Raw genomic sequence first — 16530 nt, forward strand, 5'->3', positions numbered from 1 at the left:
CCACTCCATAAAAGTGTTTCACCCTAATCACCCTCACCCTCTTATTTTTATGAAGAGGAAAGTTGCGTGGGTTGTCTGCCATGTATGAAAAAACTAAACGACAAAACAATCAACCCCCACCCAAAAAGGCAGTTAAAAGGAGAATCCTGCACACTGCTTCTGCAAAAGTGCCTCACTTTATTAGTTATTTATTTATTATCTTACGTATAAAGTGATATGCGAGCAGTGTGCACAATTCTCTTCTAAAAGATCCATCCATTCTGACACATCTGTGCTGAAAATATTAATTCGTATGTGATATTATTATCTTGCTGGGAGTAAAAAAGAAAAAAAGATAGGACATGCCCTCAGAACAGATTATTGTGTGGGTCTGCATGATGAATTTCAGTATGCCGTGATATTCGAGTATGCATGCAATGGCTGCATCTGTCCAGTACTGACTGTATTGTACAATATCTTCAGCAAACCTGACTGTAAAAGTGTCTTTGCAGGTCTCCCTAAACATCTTGTGATCTTGAACCATCCAGACCTCTCAGGTGATCTGGGACAAGCCTGTTTTCTATCCCCAGAATCAAAGCTACACATGGAGAATCCAGGGTTTAGAATTTATGCACCACATATCCAGAACAAACTCCCAGACATGCATGACTTATTTATCTTATATTTTTGTTTATTGCTCCTTTTGATTTAGATTTGTGTTGTTTTCAAATGCCCTTTTATAATGGATTTATTGTGCTCTATGTCTTGATGTCTTAATGTGTTATGTACAGCATTTTATTGCTTTGTTGTTGAAATCTTCTATACAAATAAACTTGTCTTGCCTTACAATTCACTCAGCACAAGACCTACGAGGGACAGTGTATGACACAATTCACCGAGACCAGAGCCATGCATACTGGACTGCAATCAAACAATCTTTTCCCTCGGAGTCCCTTGTTGAATACCTGGGCCATGACATCTGCTGTTGGACCAGATCTGTGAAGTAGACTTGAGCAAGGATAGGACACAAGGAAGGTGCCAAACTTTAGGATAAGGAGGCCTACATGCCTTCTACAAATCTGTGAAAGAGCTTTGTGGTTGGTTTGGTGTATGCGTGTGTAATGATGAAATAAGCCCACTCTTGGCTCAGTAGATGGAGACAGTAAACACTGACAGAGCCAGAGTCGTAAATCGTACAGGACAGAGGTCCACACATCCATCTGTTCCCTTCTAATCACTTAATCCGTCAACAAACCAGGGTAATTGTACTGACTCACCCTTTCCCAACTTCTTTTAACAACCTCCTAGACGATCTTTTGTTTTATCAGGATCTTTCTTCATTCTTTCTTTTGACTTTTAATGTTTTCACAAGTGCAAAGCCGTGGCTGAGCCTGCGACTTGAATAGGCAATGTTGTGGTATGGTTAGCGTGCTCCAAAGTCATTCATGAAAATAATACTGTCGATGGCAGCTGCCAGTAAGTGAAAGATCCTTTGTCAAAGCGATAATCTAGTCATTTTCTTCATTTTGCGGCCGTGTCGCACCAGCTCATAAACACTATAGAGTTGAAAGGTGATAAAGCAAAGTGCTCCTAGATGGTCGTCCTTTACCGCTGACCACAGAGCAGATTTCGATGCCACCGCTCACAGCTGTAAACTGACCCTCGACAAAGCCCTGAAGCCTTATGTGTACTTAGTTGCGCACGTGTGTCGTGCATGGGTGTCGTGCACTAAAAAATGCCGATCTACAAGCTCTCATCGCATCGCGGTGTGACACGTTGTGAGCTTGTAGATCTGCTATTTGTGGTGCGTGGCACACAACTGCAGTATAACTCAGGCTCAAGGGAAAAATCACTATGGCTGTGTGTCACAGCTGATGTTTGACCCTTCATAGAGGCTGATCCTGGTGGAGTCCATTGTACTGCAATCCCACTGTCTATCGGTTCATTTGCTGCAGCAAATCAGAATGAAAAAATCATTGGTGGTCAGAGTTCAAAATGGCCATACATTTGGTGGTACACCTTAGTTTTTTAGTCTTGCGTTTACAATGTCCACTTGTTTCGCAGTAAACTTCTGTTTCGCAGTAAACTTCTGAAAAGTCCTTGAATTTCCTGGCGTTCTATATTGATATCACAATCAATAGGCGACGTGGTATCGTAGGTTATATATACAGTATATGTAGAGAAAAGCTGCTCATAAGTTAGCATACACCGCTGACACGACACCTGTGCGTCAACTGGTAGTTAATAAGCTAGCTCGAGTTGTGCACGCGGCCGTGTTCAGTGGCAGCTTGCATGCTCAATGGGTCGGTGTCACCAGTCGTGGAACATCGTGACTCGTTTATTAGGTGGCACAGGTGACCCCTGCGTCCTCCACGTGCCCACAGTTGCTCTTGCCCCAGCCCGAGAACTTGCACTGGTGGATGGTGTCTTCATTTCCTGCACAAGCCACATCATCCATCCAGATCAGACCAGTACCTGAAGAGACACGGAGAGAGAGGAAGAGAGAGTTAGTTAATTACTTTCTGTTCATAATTGTTCTCATCTTGGGAAACAACAAAATGTGTGCAGTGTCAGAGTTATTTTGACACAGAGAGAGGATTGAACGCAGGGACCTGCTGGCCATTGGGAAAAGCGGGACAACTCCCGAACGGCCGGTTCATTCGCTGCCGGTCCAGGCCGGCCATTAGGAAAAAAATAAAAATAAAATGTTGGTCTGCTTCATCATATAAGGCCATTGCACAAAAGTAGTGAAAACAGCAGATCTACAAGCACACAACGCCTCGCGGTGCGAGGCGTTGTGTGCTTGTAGATCGGCTGTTTTCACTAGTTTAAATCATTTTTAAAATGATAAATACAAAACAAACGGTTTTGGACATACAAGGTTTCCACCCGACAACGACGAAATATAACTCATGTACAGTAATTGGCCCACTGGCTTGTCGTGATCTGAAATGGCAAATCTTTGAGTAGCAGCAGCGCTATAGAGAGAGATCTCTCTCCATAGCACGCAACGAGGGCCTCTCCAACTCTTTTTCCCGGGCTGAATCAGGGGCCCAGCACGTCCCTGATTGTACGGTGTAGAATCCTCTGTGTATCAAATGGGGGAGAGGTATCAAATGGGAGTCCATGGCTAATCAAACCTGAAATGAAAAAGGTTGAGAATGACTGCGTGCTCCAGTGTGATTGTGAACGGTAAGGACACACGAGGAAGACACGCGAGGCAGCTCAGGGCTGTGTGTCGCTGAGGCCCAAGTGCTTTTTTAAAGGATGACTGATAAGATACAGATGTATCAGAAAAGCCAATGTTTTTTACTGCACACTTACTGAACAACTGCTTCACGTTCATTCCATCTGTGTGGAGGAATCATGGAAATAAAAGTACTTTCCCTGTTTTCAACCATCACCATTAAAAAGCATTATTACTCATTATTACATGTTTGGGTAGAATTATACAACATGCTCATTTAATTCCAGTGTTCAAAGCCAAAACTGCCTACAACACTTCCATGCACGATAGATGGATAAATGTGAAGTGGGATCTTTTCTATTACCCAAGAACCTTTCAGCCAGTTGAGACTTTTCAGAGTCCTCGACTATTATTGAGCTCAATTTCTCCTACAAAACCCAGAGTGTTAATTTAACTCTCTGAGCGTCTGACTTTTCCTAGGTGCATTGACAGAAAGCCAATGGACACTGGACAGGGATCCAACTCAACTATGAGGGAACTCGGGCAAGATAGAGCGACATCTGGTTGTACTCAGACTCCGATCCTCCAGCGTGATGGGACTCAGGAGGTCTTCCCCACACACTGCGCTAACACTGTGATGGCAGCACATCTGGAGCCTTGGAAGTGAAGCGATGGCCGTTACTCTGTTGCCCCGCTTGAAGAGCCTCATGTCTAGTGAGACGTCACGAGATTGACCCGAAAACTCAAGCAAAGCCAGAGCTAGGCATAGCCCCGCGTCAGGACGTGGCTGTAAATGGATTTTGCCCGAAAGTGAAGAGTTTTAGACAGAGTGGTTTGGGTTTGAGACGTCAAATAACAGTGGAATAATGATCTATACCACTGGTTCTCATTGTGGGGCATGGGGACCCCAAGGGGTCCCCATGAGAGGGTTCCAGGAGGTCCGCAGTTAAATGCATGATAGTTAGGAACTAAATGGACCTTTACGGGAACAACAATGTTAATTTAACTCTGAGACAAATGGACCAGCAAGGGTCCTTTTGTCTCAGTTAAATTAGCAGTTTACACTGTATATTGGGGCCCCAAAGATGAAAATTGCTTCAAATGGGGGTCTGGGCCTAATGCATATCAAACTGGGGGTCATTGTAATTAAAATAGTTGAGAATCACTGACCTAGTACCATACATACACTGATAAGACTATAGCCTGATTTATATTGAATCGCATGTCAGTGAATAGCCCAATCGACATGCAGGTCTGTGTATCTGCTGTTTTCAGCTCATGTTAACTTCTGAGTGTCTTTGTACGTTCCATGAGCCCAGGCTTCCCCAGTCGTTTGACTATAGCTGGCTCCGCCCCCTGAATGCTCCTATAACTAACAACAGATACAGTGGTGTTACACACACAGTGCTGAACGTCCCCCAGCTGTGTGAAGCACCAAGACACGAGGTTCAAGTCCCTGATGACTTCCAGCAGCTGCTTCTTCCACAGCAGCGAGGGGAGTGTCTCCTGCGGAGCTCAGTTAATCAACTACAGCAGCCCGGAAAGGTGATAGGAACCCTGCATGCGCTGCACTAGTACTGCAAGTGCAGTGGTGGAAAAAGGACTCACATTTATTTTACTTGAAGCTGTGATGATGACACACAAAAAAAAAGATAAATCAGGCTATCTCTTTGGCTAATATTGTTGATGACGTCACGGCGTGCCTCTACTGTACTTCATTGTATGTACTGTACTGTCGGTCGAACGGTCCGTCTCCCCTTGCTACACACTATGAAAACCAGGAAGTCGCCTTACGGGAAAATGTATTTTATTACTAAATCTGTGCATATAAAAAAGATATAAGCTCTCAGACATCTTAGTTTTAGCAACATTGTTCATGTCAAGCAGTTAGTTTGGCTTATTTGTTGAAATGATAAAAATCGCGATGGTGGTCGGTGGATTAAGACCCCCACTGCTGGGCGGTCGAAGTTGAAAATCTAAATCTACAAGTAAATAGTAACAAAGGTTTTCAAATAATTGTGGTGGAGTAAAAGGCATTTTGCGCACACTTGCTCCTGTGCTCAGTGGCCTGCAGACAGCAGACAGTGCATGCTCATTTGAATCGAGGTGGTGTTGAATGAGAGCATATTTACTCAACCAACCTTCCCCAAATGAATTATGGTTGTTGTAAAATCTGAGCCCTGCTCTGAGTCACAGAGAGAGAGAGAGAGAGAGAGAGAGAGAGAGAGAGAGAGAGAGAGAGAGAGAGAGAGAGAGTTGATTCTTAACCACTGCTCTCTCACTATCTTTATTATATTGGACCACTCACACAGGATAAATCGGTTTGGGGCCAACAGACTATCTCTTTCTGTCTCTGTGTCTGTGTCTCTCTGTCTCTCTCTCGTTTCAGTGTTTCTGTTTTCCAAGCACACTCACTGTCTCCTTAATCCTGCACTTTTATTCCCCTCCTCCAAATGGCAATAATTTCAAGGCCTTGTCAAGATCAAGGCATTATTGCATCATATTTGGGTCATTTAAATACTGACTGATGTGGTGCATCTTGGAAGGAAGAACAAATATATAAAACTGCAGACAACAAGTACATCATCTCTTGTTGTACTCAATCAACTGACGCTCTTGTTGTCTGCAGGAAAACCTTCAACATGGCTTTTGTTTTTATTACAATGCAGTTTATCCAAGCACGAGGGGAATCCTTGCTGTCCCTGAAGCATGCAACCACATCTAAATCTACAACCTTTAGCCAGTGGTGGAAGAGGTAGAAAGATTCTTTTACTTTAGTAAGTAGCTGATAGGTCTACACAGAATTATTTATTTTCATGAATAATATTAATATCTGCCATATCTACTTAGCATGTCATCTTGACCCAACTCAGCCATGTCAAGTTGTTGATATAATGTCAGTAGGGTTGGAACTCTGTGTCTCATCTTTGTACAGAGTGTCTTCTCTCTTGGAAGCCATCGTTTTCACTATTTTGCCACCTGGCATCAAAATCAAAAGTAACTAAAGCTGTGAAATAGTATTGGTATAAAAAGTACAATAATAGAGGGTATGCACGTGACATCATTATCATACTCGGAAGTTATGCAGGAACGCCTACTGAGTGGCAAAAAATGACTTTCTGGCCTTAACAGCCCACATATCCAAACAGAAAAGTCCTATCTGATTGCATTAAATGACGTTAGACAACGTTAAACTCACTTTGCCATTCACTTTGCCACTCGATTTGCCACTCGATATGCCATTCACATAATGCATGCGCATGCCCTCTATTGCCGAAAGAAATGTAGTTGATTAGAAGTAAATAAAGTATTACAAAATTGAAATGCTCAAGTAAAATAAAACAACCATGAAATTGTACTTCAGTAGAGTACTCAAGGAAAATCTTAAAGCTATACTGTGTAAGATGCCCAACTAGTGGTCATTAGCCCTATAGCAAACCGCGGTCGCGTCCGCGTCTTTCGGCCGTTTTTCGTACCTTCAGACCCCCGCGTCTGCCTCCACCTCGCTGAGATCTATCTTTTGAGGGGTCCCTTGTTCCTGTGCGTTCAGTAATTCCAGAGATACGGACTCCTTCACCCTGCCTGGTAGGCGAAATTACCTAGAGAAGGGATGGTACAAACGGGCGACAACAAATATGGCTGCCATAGCGACCCCACTTCAAGATGCGCTGTGATTGGCCGGCAGTTGTATAACCCTCGCTGTGATTGGCCGGTAGTGTGATGACGCAATTTTGGCGCGAGATCCGGTCCCCGGCAAGGATCGCAGTTTACATATATAGAGAAGGCTTTACAGGCTGAAATTCACGGAGTGGGTGTTCTAAAACTTTAGCGATTTAACAGTTAGGACAATTTTAAGATTTGTTTTATAAAAAAAGTTACATGGTACAACTTTAAGTTACACCACCACTGCCTCAAGCCACCCAGCTTGCAGCCATGCAGCCCTCTGGGTAATCAAGACTGGGCATACATTAATCTGCAGTCCATAGATTTTTTTGTTACGACTTTTGGCTCTAATTGTGGAGAAATTAGAAACAGGCAAGACGTGCACGTAACAACCCATGCCCACCAAAAATATATACACATAAAATAAACAACAACAACATACATACATGTAGGTCAAAATGTAATAATGTGAATGTTTTTATGAGTAACAACCATTCAGGCCGGTAACACATTTTAGTGTAGTACAGGACATGTACAGTATGTAGTAACATGGAGCCTGGAATTTCATCATTTTAGGGGCAATGCCACTTGGCCTTTGGTGTTGTCCATTTTTTGAGGGCACAAAGGCCAAATGCCAGGGCAGGAAGGCGAACAAATAAGACAATATTTGTGTCCATTGAAATAATTAATTGAATTTAAGGGTTACGTATGATTTTAAATTTTGCAGTGAAAAGAATGAATAGTATTTAAAATCCGATCCATGCTCAGCCCTGCACAAATCAAAGGATGAGGACTCTGGAGTTAAAAGAGACACTGGTGTCTACATGACAAGAAAGAGACAGAGAAAAAAGTGGTTCAGTCAGCTGGGGCATTAAGGCCACTGTGGCCTCAGGACATGGCATTTGTTTGAGGGGCACAAGGCCAAACAACGACGGCCATGGCCTTCATGGCCTCCCTGAAATTTCTGTACGATGAGATTTAAGGTCCACAATACCAAATCTTCTTGTATAATAAACGTAATTAGCCAAATCAATCCATACACTTCTTCCTATAAAAAAGGGTCACTTGAGATTTGAGGCTTGACAATTGTTTGATACAGATCTTTCAACAGACAGAGTTTTATGTGGCGGAGCATTACGTTTATGCTCATGTGAAGCTGTCCTTGCGAGGGTTTTACAGCGGCAAAGATGTGTGTCAGGTAAGATCAGGTCCAAAACATTCTATTCCATAGAAGTTTACAACCATCTGTAGTGACGAGGAGTTGGAACACTAGGCAATCGCTGAGCTGATGGAAACAGCACCCAGAACTATTATGTGAGTGTGTGTGTGTGTGTGTGTGTGTGTGTGTGTGTGTGTGTGTGTGTGTGTGTGTGTGTGTGTGTGTGTGTATAGAGAGAGAGAGAGAGAGAGAGAGAGAGAGAGAGAGAGAGAGAGAGAGAGAGAGAGAGAGAGAGAGAGAGAGAGAGAGACAGACACACAGAGACAGAGACAGAGACAGTGAGCAATATGTTCCTTAGGAGGCCTGTTTTTTAACTTGCGTATTCCGGCCTCAGTCATCTAGGCTACTTTTTACCTCATAGATAGACCCGCTGTTGGAGGCTCCAAAGGTACAAGATGGACTCCCAACATACTGTAACACAGGGGTCTTCAACAGGGGGTCCAGGACCCCTAGGGGGTCCCCAGAGTTACTACAGGGGGTCCTCCAAATCTTTGTGTGATAGAAACCTTTTTTTCCTCCTTTTTTACATTAGCCACTTGAACCCTATAGTGTCCATATTCGGAGAACTTTAGCCAAAAATAGCCGATCTACAAGCTCACAACGCCTCGCGCTGCGAGGCGTTGAGAGCTTGTAGATCGGCTATTTTTGGCAAAGAGCTTTGGTGTAGAGGGAGAAAAGAGCAGACTAAGTACAGAGTGAAAGGTCACATTTTATAAGTATTGGCGGTTCAAGTGGTTAAATATCTGAAAACACACATTGACATGAATCCAAAATACACTGATGATCGTGCCGTCAAACGATGAAACCATATGGTATCTATGGGTAGTGGGGGTCCCTGCTTCATCTCTCTCTCAGTTAAGGGGTCCCTGGTCTGAAAACGTTGAAGACCCTTGCTGTAACATAACTGTGCAGGAACGGGCTGAAACTCTCGACATCTTGCAAACAGTGTGAACGACACACGTGTGCACATTAGTACGCAAAGTGAGGTGCACGGGATGCAGCGTGGCGTGCGTATGAAGTGTGCATTCAGGGGCTGGGGCGGTAGCCAGAAACAGTATTATTGCACATTAACTCCAAGGTGCTACCAAGGGTTTGCTCAAGCCGTCATGGACACTTAAAAGCGCTTATTTTAGATCTCAATACATGTTTACGCAAATTATTTACAGGCCGGAACCGGTTCACTCTTGCCAGATTTAGGATACATCACAATAATGTTTTTCTTGTTGTTTCAGAAACACAAATACAATATTCATGAACGTCTAGGGAGGGGTAAGAGGGGAGAGCCACTCAATTCGTTTTGTCTACTAAATCTACTGCTTTTGAGATACAGACAAATTAACCTTGTATTATACTGGTGGTTCCCAATGGATCTTGAGCAATCTCGACCAGGACATGTTTGTTTTTGAGCGGTGCTAACCGCTCCTACATCAGGCTTTGTCCTGTGTCTGTCCGGACTGTGTTTGGTCAATTGGTGTCCGTTTGTATGCCCAGGGTCACATTGGCCAAGCTTTGCGGAATGAATAGCACCAATCATGAATAGCACCAATTTGTTCACACTGGGTGTGATTTCTTTCTTTCATGTATGTTTTTATTTTTCTATTTTATGATATTGCATTGATCGCTAGGTTTTCACTGGCTTATCTCCAGGTAGAGATCTGAGCGATGGATGCTACAATAGAATAGATTTTACTGTGTGTAGACGCTTATCTCCACATTTTGCCAAACAATTGTCAAACACTTAAACCTCTTGAATTCTGTTGTGGATGGACGGTCCGGAGAATAGCGGACATTTAACGTTGTGGTACTGGGCTGTGGGAAAGTAGAGAACGTGACTAAATACCTCCTAATAATCAACGGCACATCAGTGGGAACGATATCACCAAAGTCGCGACGCTAATATTTACAGCAAAGATTCAGAGACAGCTGCTAAAGACAACCCCCGAGGGAAGACTCATTTGAACTCCGTCGTCCACTCTCCCCAATTCTGTAAATTACCAGTGGCTTCGACAGCCAGGACTGACAATGTTAATCACTGTTGATGATCCTCCAGAGTATGGTTCCTGGAAGCTGCAGGGTGTTTTCAACAATTTTCCAGACTTATATGTAACAATTCAGCATAATAATCCGACTGGATCGAAACTGTGAATGATGTAATTGTGATTGGCAAAGGGTTTGTGTGTGTGTGTGAGAGAGAGAGAGAGAGAGAGAGAGGGAGAGAGAGAGAGAAAAGAGAGAGGGGGAGAAAGAAAGAAAGAAAATAAGACAGCTAAGGAATGGCTAAGGAATAGGCTAGAGGGCGAGATAGATATGACCTTGGGGACTCTCATTTGATGGCATTTGGCTCAGATGACTTTCCCCCATAAAAACGTTATATTAATCTCTGTAGCATTTCAGAGTGGTGTGCAACTAATACTGCTCGTGAAAAACAGTGCAGTTACTAAGTCAAATGGAGAAAATCCCCTCCACTTCCATGGACAGCTTGACTGTGGATAAGTACCGCGGGCAGGCACACAGCATCTTATATAGCTTGTCTGTTGTGAGTGAGGTGAAATCAACCAAGGTTATGGCACTAGAACTCTGAGCAATGAACCCAGGCACTGAGAATGTATCTGGTACCAAGTACTTTGGCCAAATAGAACACCTAAAAAAGGAGGACAGAGCTGAGAAGAGTCAAGCCAGAACGGTGCAGTGGAAAAGAACCTTGTTCACTTCCCTTTAAGGTTCATTTGGCTTTGGAGTTTTGGTGTTTCTGAGTAGTGAGGTGTGATTGGCGTACTGTAAGAAGCTGGGAACTGGCACACTTTCTCACATGGTACCATTCATTTGAAGTAAGATGACATACATTTCAGGTTATTGGGGCCCCTAAAGTTTCCCTACAAGTAGGGGTTGTGTCGTCCTTCGAGCATTAAAGGAGTAGTTCACCCCAAAAAATTATTTCTTTTTCCTATTGATTAGTCACACCATGGAGACTGGAGTTCAATAATATTTTTTTTGTATTTGTCGCATTCCTAAGACAAAAAATGTTTTATAGTGAATTTACCCCCATTGATTCTGGATGGGGACTCAAATACAAGGCCCTGAATGGGGACCCAATTGCATTTGTGTGAGAATTAATGGGGATAATTTACTTGACCCTTGACCCTACATCTACCCCCAATGATTCTGATGGGTCCCCATCCAGGCCCATGCATTTGGGTCCCCATCCAGAATCAAAGGGGGTAAATTTACTATAATCTTGTCTTAGGAAATCATTTTGGGGGTGAACTACTCCTTTAAGAAACTATTACTACTACTACTACTACTACTATTATTATTTTTATTATTATTAATCGCATATCAGCCTGGCGAGGACTATGTTTTCACACCTGTGTACTCGTGTGAATCCATGTTTGTGCGTCTGAGCTAATCTCGAACTCCGCTGGGCAGATCGGCATCAAACTTTGCATCCATACACCAAGCGAAATATTTTCAGATGGGGGTCCTTGACATGAAAAGGTGTGAGAACCGCTGGTTTAAAGAAACACCTGGCCTTCTCACCTTGTCCGAAGCGTCCTGTCTTGTGGACCTCGGTGGCTTGCCGGTAGCCCAGCATCCTGCACACCACGTCTGCGTCCTTCTTGTCCCAGACGTCGTCACAAATCGTCCCCCAGCGCCGCTCATGGTACACCTCCACGCGACCCTCGTGAGGACCCGAGCCGTTCACCAGCCGCACCAGAGTCTCCACCACTGAAACACACACACACACACACACACACACACACACACACACACACACACACACACACACACACACACACACACACACACTGTCAGATCAATAGAAGAATGAGCAAACATACTGTAGGCCTACACATTTTCAAAGGCATGCTGTCCATACAGTGGCGTCAGTTCAGCTTTCAGCAAACGCTAAGGTATGGCAACATGACTGGTGTCATGCACGCGGGCATGACACCAGTCATGTTGCCATACCTTAGCAACAGGCATAGTATTATTTTACGCAGGCACAAGTAAACAACTGACTGCCACACTTGAAAAAAATGTGCCTGCTGGTAATTAACAATAATACATACTGCGGGGAATATTTGTTAACATATAATGGAGAATATAATACCAGTGAAAGCAATCATTTTGTTCTAATTTGTATTGTGGTTAGTTTAAAGTAAATTAATAACAGAATTATCAACGCAGATAGAGACAGTCATAGAGACATTCGTGAATTTATTTTAATTAGTACATTTATGTTTTTTCCCATGGATCCAAGGTATGTCAACTTCCATACATTGCCATACCCATATTGACGCCTCTGTGTCCATATACTGTAAGCACACGCACGCAAACGCTCGCATGCATGTGAGCACACACACACACACACACACACACACACACACACACACACACACACACACACACACACACACACACACACACACACACACACACACACACACACACACACACACACACTCTGTGTTTGTTGCACATACTGTAGTTTCAGACTTTCACAGTAATCTATTTCAACTTGCGTTGCAAGTATATGTACAAAAAAAGAAAGCTGACTATTCAATACTTACTGCCAGCATCAATATATTAACCACTTTCACCCTGGCATCCCTCTTTTGGGCATGTCATTGTGGCTAAAATGTATTTTTTTCTCCAAAAATAGTCAATCTACAAGCTCACAACGTATTGCATAGTGATGCGTTAGATCTTAGAGCTTTGATCAACTATGTTCTAACAGTCAGAGTAGAAAATAGGGCTTGAGTGGTTACCAGATGCAAGGCAGTTTGTCGAGCCTACATTTTACTGGCAAGGCTTTGAAGTCATACGTAGAGAGGATAATTTCCCCCCAGAGTGTTTATGAGTCTAATGAAGCCCCTGTAAATCACTGGGAAACTAAAACAATAATAAATAAATAATCTAAAGAGGAATAGTGTGTTTTCTTGGTACCGATCTTTCCATAACGCCAGAGAAAATAGCCTTTCTTTCTCCTAAAATAAATGAAATTACACCACGGCTTGAGGCGAGTCAATGTTTTCCTTCCTGTTTTGACTCATTTGTAAGAAGCTTGAAGGTTAGTCAATTTGCCGTTCTCAGTTTTGTCCAAAAGTAATTTTTCAACAACTGTTGACTGTTTGCACATTGTGACAGGCAGTCTGGCAGGCAGCTGCCGATGGGGTCCTGAGAGGGCAAGGCAAGGGTGTTGAATACTTTTCTGGAAAAGCACCGTTCTCATCTGCCAGCCTTTATTCATCCACCTTATTAGGAAGCTAAAAACTAACTGAGATGACAGGAGAGAGGAGAGGAGAGAGGAGAGGAGAGGAGAGGAGAGGAGAGGAGAGGAGAGGAGAGGAGAGGAGAGGAGAGGAGAGGAGAGAGCATCAATAGCGGGTATAGTCCGAGATAAAAAATCGTGCACTTTAGGATAAAAGCATGACATTTGGCTCACATTTTGAACATGCCATATGGAACATTTTTGACTATAGGGACATCACAGATTTGTCTTTGGAAACATGCTACTTAAAAAGCATATTTATGTTTTGTATTATTTTACTGTAAGTCTATCAGACCCCAACTTTGATTAGCTCCCACAAGTTTCCCAAGACAAATCTGCGATGTCCCTATATCCAAAAATGTTCCATATGGCATGTTCTAACTGTGTGCCAAATTTCATGCTTTTATCGTAAAGTGCACGATTCCATCAAAATACTGCCCGAAACGCCCGGACTAGTAGGGGAAAACGGAGAGAAACAGAGAGAAGGGAGGAGAGGTTAAGAAAGACAAAGAGAGTCGATGACATGACTACTGATAAAGAGGGACAAGATGAGATGCGATGAGATGAGGCATTGCGACACAAAGAACGGTACACAAACCAAACCGTTCAGTCCACAAAGCAACTGATACGGCTGACGGGTGGCTAAATCTGTAGCAGATGCCTGGACTGTGGTCAGCGCCGGTCTGGCTTGACATGACATGGCATGGCACGTCTCTGGGACACACAGCCTGCCTATCTGCTGATGAGAGCCAGCTGCTGTTGGGTCAGAGCATTACTACGAGCTGAGAGGACGTCTCCCTGATCAGTGAACATGCATGGACAGAGAGAGGCAGCACAGGTGTCTGTCTGGCATCACACAGGATTCAGGCATTAAGTGCAGTTATGGCTCTTATCAATTACAAGAAATAGGCCGTGAAACAGGGTTCTGGGTTTGTTTCCATTCGCTACGGCTCGGTTTTCAGATAAGGTTCTCAGAGCCTAATTTGGGTCTCGTTCTGGAGGCGGTACTAGGCCTGAGTTCTGGGAACCCGAGAATACTTTGAAGAGCCAATTAAAATTGGGTTACGGGAGGACCGACCGGCCGGGGGGGGGGGGGGGGGCGGGCAGTGTACCCAACATTAGGCTCTGACTCCCACATAGCCATAAACAAACATGATACGACCATTATATATACCGTATATATTACCGTATGTCACTATGACACAGACATAACAAGCTCTGGTCCATAGCGTTAGAAGGAGTTCTCCTTAACGCTAAGGGACAGATGAGCCCTTGCGCTCACACCGGCGGTAGCCCAGGCTGCTCAGCCTCTCGTCTCAAGTGAAAATAAGAAATCACACCCAGTGTGAAGTGAGCGGTGCCTTTTAATGTCCTGCAAAGCCTGGCCAAGGCCAAGCTTTGTGGGACATACGGTATATTTTTATATTTGAACGTCCCGTAAGTCCGACTAAGGGTTAGGCATAGAAGTCTAGTGAAGGCATAGTAGCATTCACTAGGTTAACATTCACCAGGTTAGCATTCACCAGCGTCGGCAGGTTAGCATTTCACCAGGTTGGCATTCACCAGCGTCAGCCTAATGTGACGCTGTACTATCGAACGTCGGAAATAAGGCTACGCGCCCCATACGGATGGATATACGGAGGGACATACAACAAAAGAGTTGTCAATATGGCTTCCAGCGGACACTTCTAAGTATTGCTGTAGTGCCAATTTAAAAACCCTTTTCAAAAATTAGACAAGAAACCTGTGCAATATCAAATCCAAATAAAAAACTGAACAATCCCTTTACATTTTGATGAATGTGGTCTTGACAGAACTATTTTCATGTAACCTATTGTACAAGCATGATACCTATCATGTGTGTGTGCGTGCATGCGTGTGTGCGTGCGTGCGTGTGCATGTGTGCGAGCGAGCGTGCGACTGTTGGCCTACACACGTTAACGCTTCACAGATTCACAACTCTTGTCCCCTGTTCCTCTCTAAGGCAATGCGATTTATCGCCTTACAGGACTCACAGAGGAAATTAAAACTAAGGGTAAACACACACAATGCACACAGCTTCAGCTGTGCTATTCTGGACTGGCGATGGGTGTTAAACTGTTGAGACACTGAGATGACAAAGTGCTAGCGAGAAACAGCAGACACATTATCTGGCCAGGATATTAGCCTCATCATACCATCATAAATTTCTAATGTTTACAAGTGAACTATCATTATGGCAGTAAAGTATTTAGTACTCACCGGCCCGTCATAATGTTTTACAGCTACCATAATGTTTCACTACAATGCCTGCCACATATTTTTTCTATCATAAACGAATAATTGCCGGTGAGCTTTCCACAACGGTATGGTATGGTATCTCACGCTTTAGTAGAAGAATATTTCTGCTGAACCGAACGTTCCCCCAGAATGTAGGGGTTCAAACTCCATAAGGGTTAAAAAGCATTCTTTATATACCCTTCAGGCCCATTTTCCTCCAAATGACACTTCGATTATTATAGGGGACCAGTTGTACGACCCCAGGGCAACCCAGGACTGGTCCTTGGTCGTCCTAAGAGCCAACACTCACAGTCCCTCAGAGAGCAACACAGACAGAAGCCTTAGGAACAACATAAGCTAATCAAAGATCAGGTCAAGCTGTGGTGAATGTCCAGTGTGTGTGCGTGTGTGCGTGCGTGCGTCCGTGCGAATAAACATATCCGACAAATCCACCACTTTCTCTATTCTCTCATTCTCTCTCCCATGTTGTGTCTTCTAAGGTGCCTGAAGCAGCCCACTGTGCTAAATGCAAGCTGTGGTGAGATGGAATAGGGACCCATGTGGAGACAATAGTCCTGGCATTGGGTTGGGAAGGTACAGTACTAATGTGAAGCAGACTTCACAGACATCCATATCTCCGCTACGGGCAATAGCTAGCCGATTTAGACAAAGATATGGCTGGATGTGGTTTGAACATTCTAACAAGTTGAGACACGCTTGATTTGTCTTGCCAGACAACGAAATGGCCTCCAAAGTGGACTGGAGATTGTATTTATTTTTAATATACATCAGGTGCTTTTTGTTTACATTAAGGGAAGGGAAGGGAAGGGAAGGGAAGGGAAGGGAAGTCACAAAAAATGTATTCAAATACTACGGGACAGTTATGTCTGACATATATATCTGCCTACGCTTTCTGTGTTATCCTTTTACATGTACCTCTGTGAACGCTTG

General features: G+C 43.7%; 1 protein-coding gene across 1 annotated transcript in view; it reads right to left on the bottom strand.

Annotated features, from left to right (window-relative positions):
- Nucleotides 1–2142: 2142 nt before the first annotated feature.
- The window catches only part of scara5 (scavenger receptor class A, member 5 (putative)), a 107548-nt gene continuing 93160 nt past the window's right edge, over nucleotides 2143–16530 (bottom strand). Inside the window, exons 11-12 of the mRNA XM_080744344.1 lie at nucleotides 11586–11774; nucleotides 2143–2454 (exon numbers count right to left, since the gene is read on the bottom strand). Coding sequence (XP_080600470.1) covers nucleotides 2321–2454; nucleotides 11586–11774 — 323 coding nt within the window. The 3' untranslated portion in view covers nucleotides 2143–2320. The remainder of the gene's footprint in view (nucleotides 2455–11585; nucleotides 11775–16530) is intronic.

Source organism: Nannobrachium achirus (assembly GCF_963921795.1).
Source record: "Nannobrachium achirus genome assembly, chromosome: 16".
In the NCBI taxonomy this organism is placed as follows: Eukaryota; Metazoa; Chordata; class Actinopteri; order Myctophiformes; family Myctophidae; genus Nannobrachium; species Nannobrachium achirus.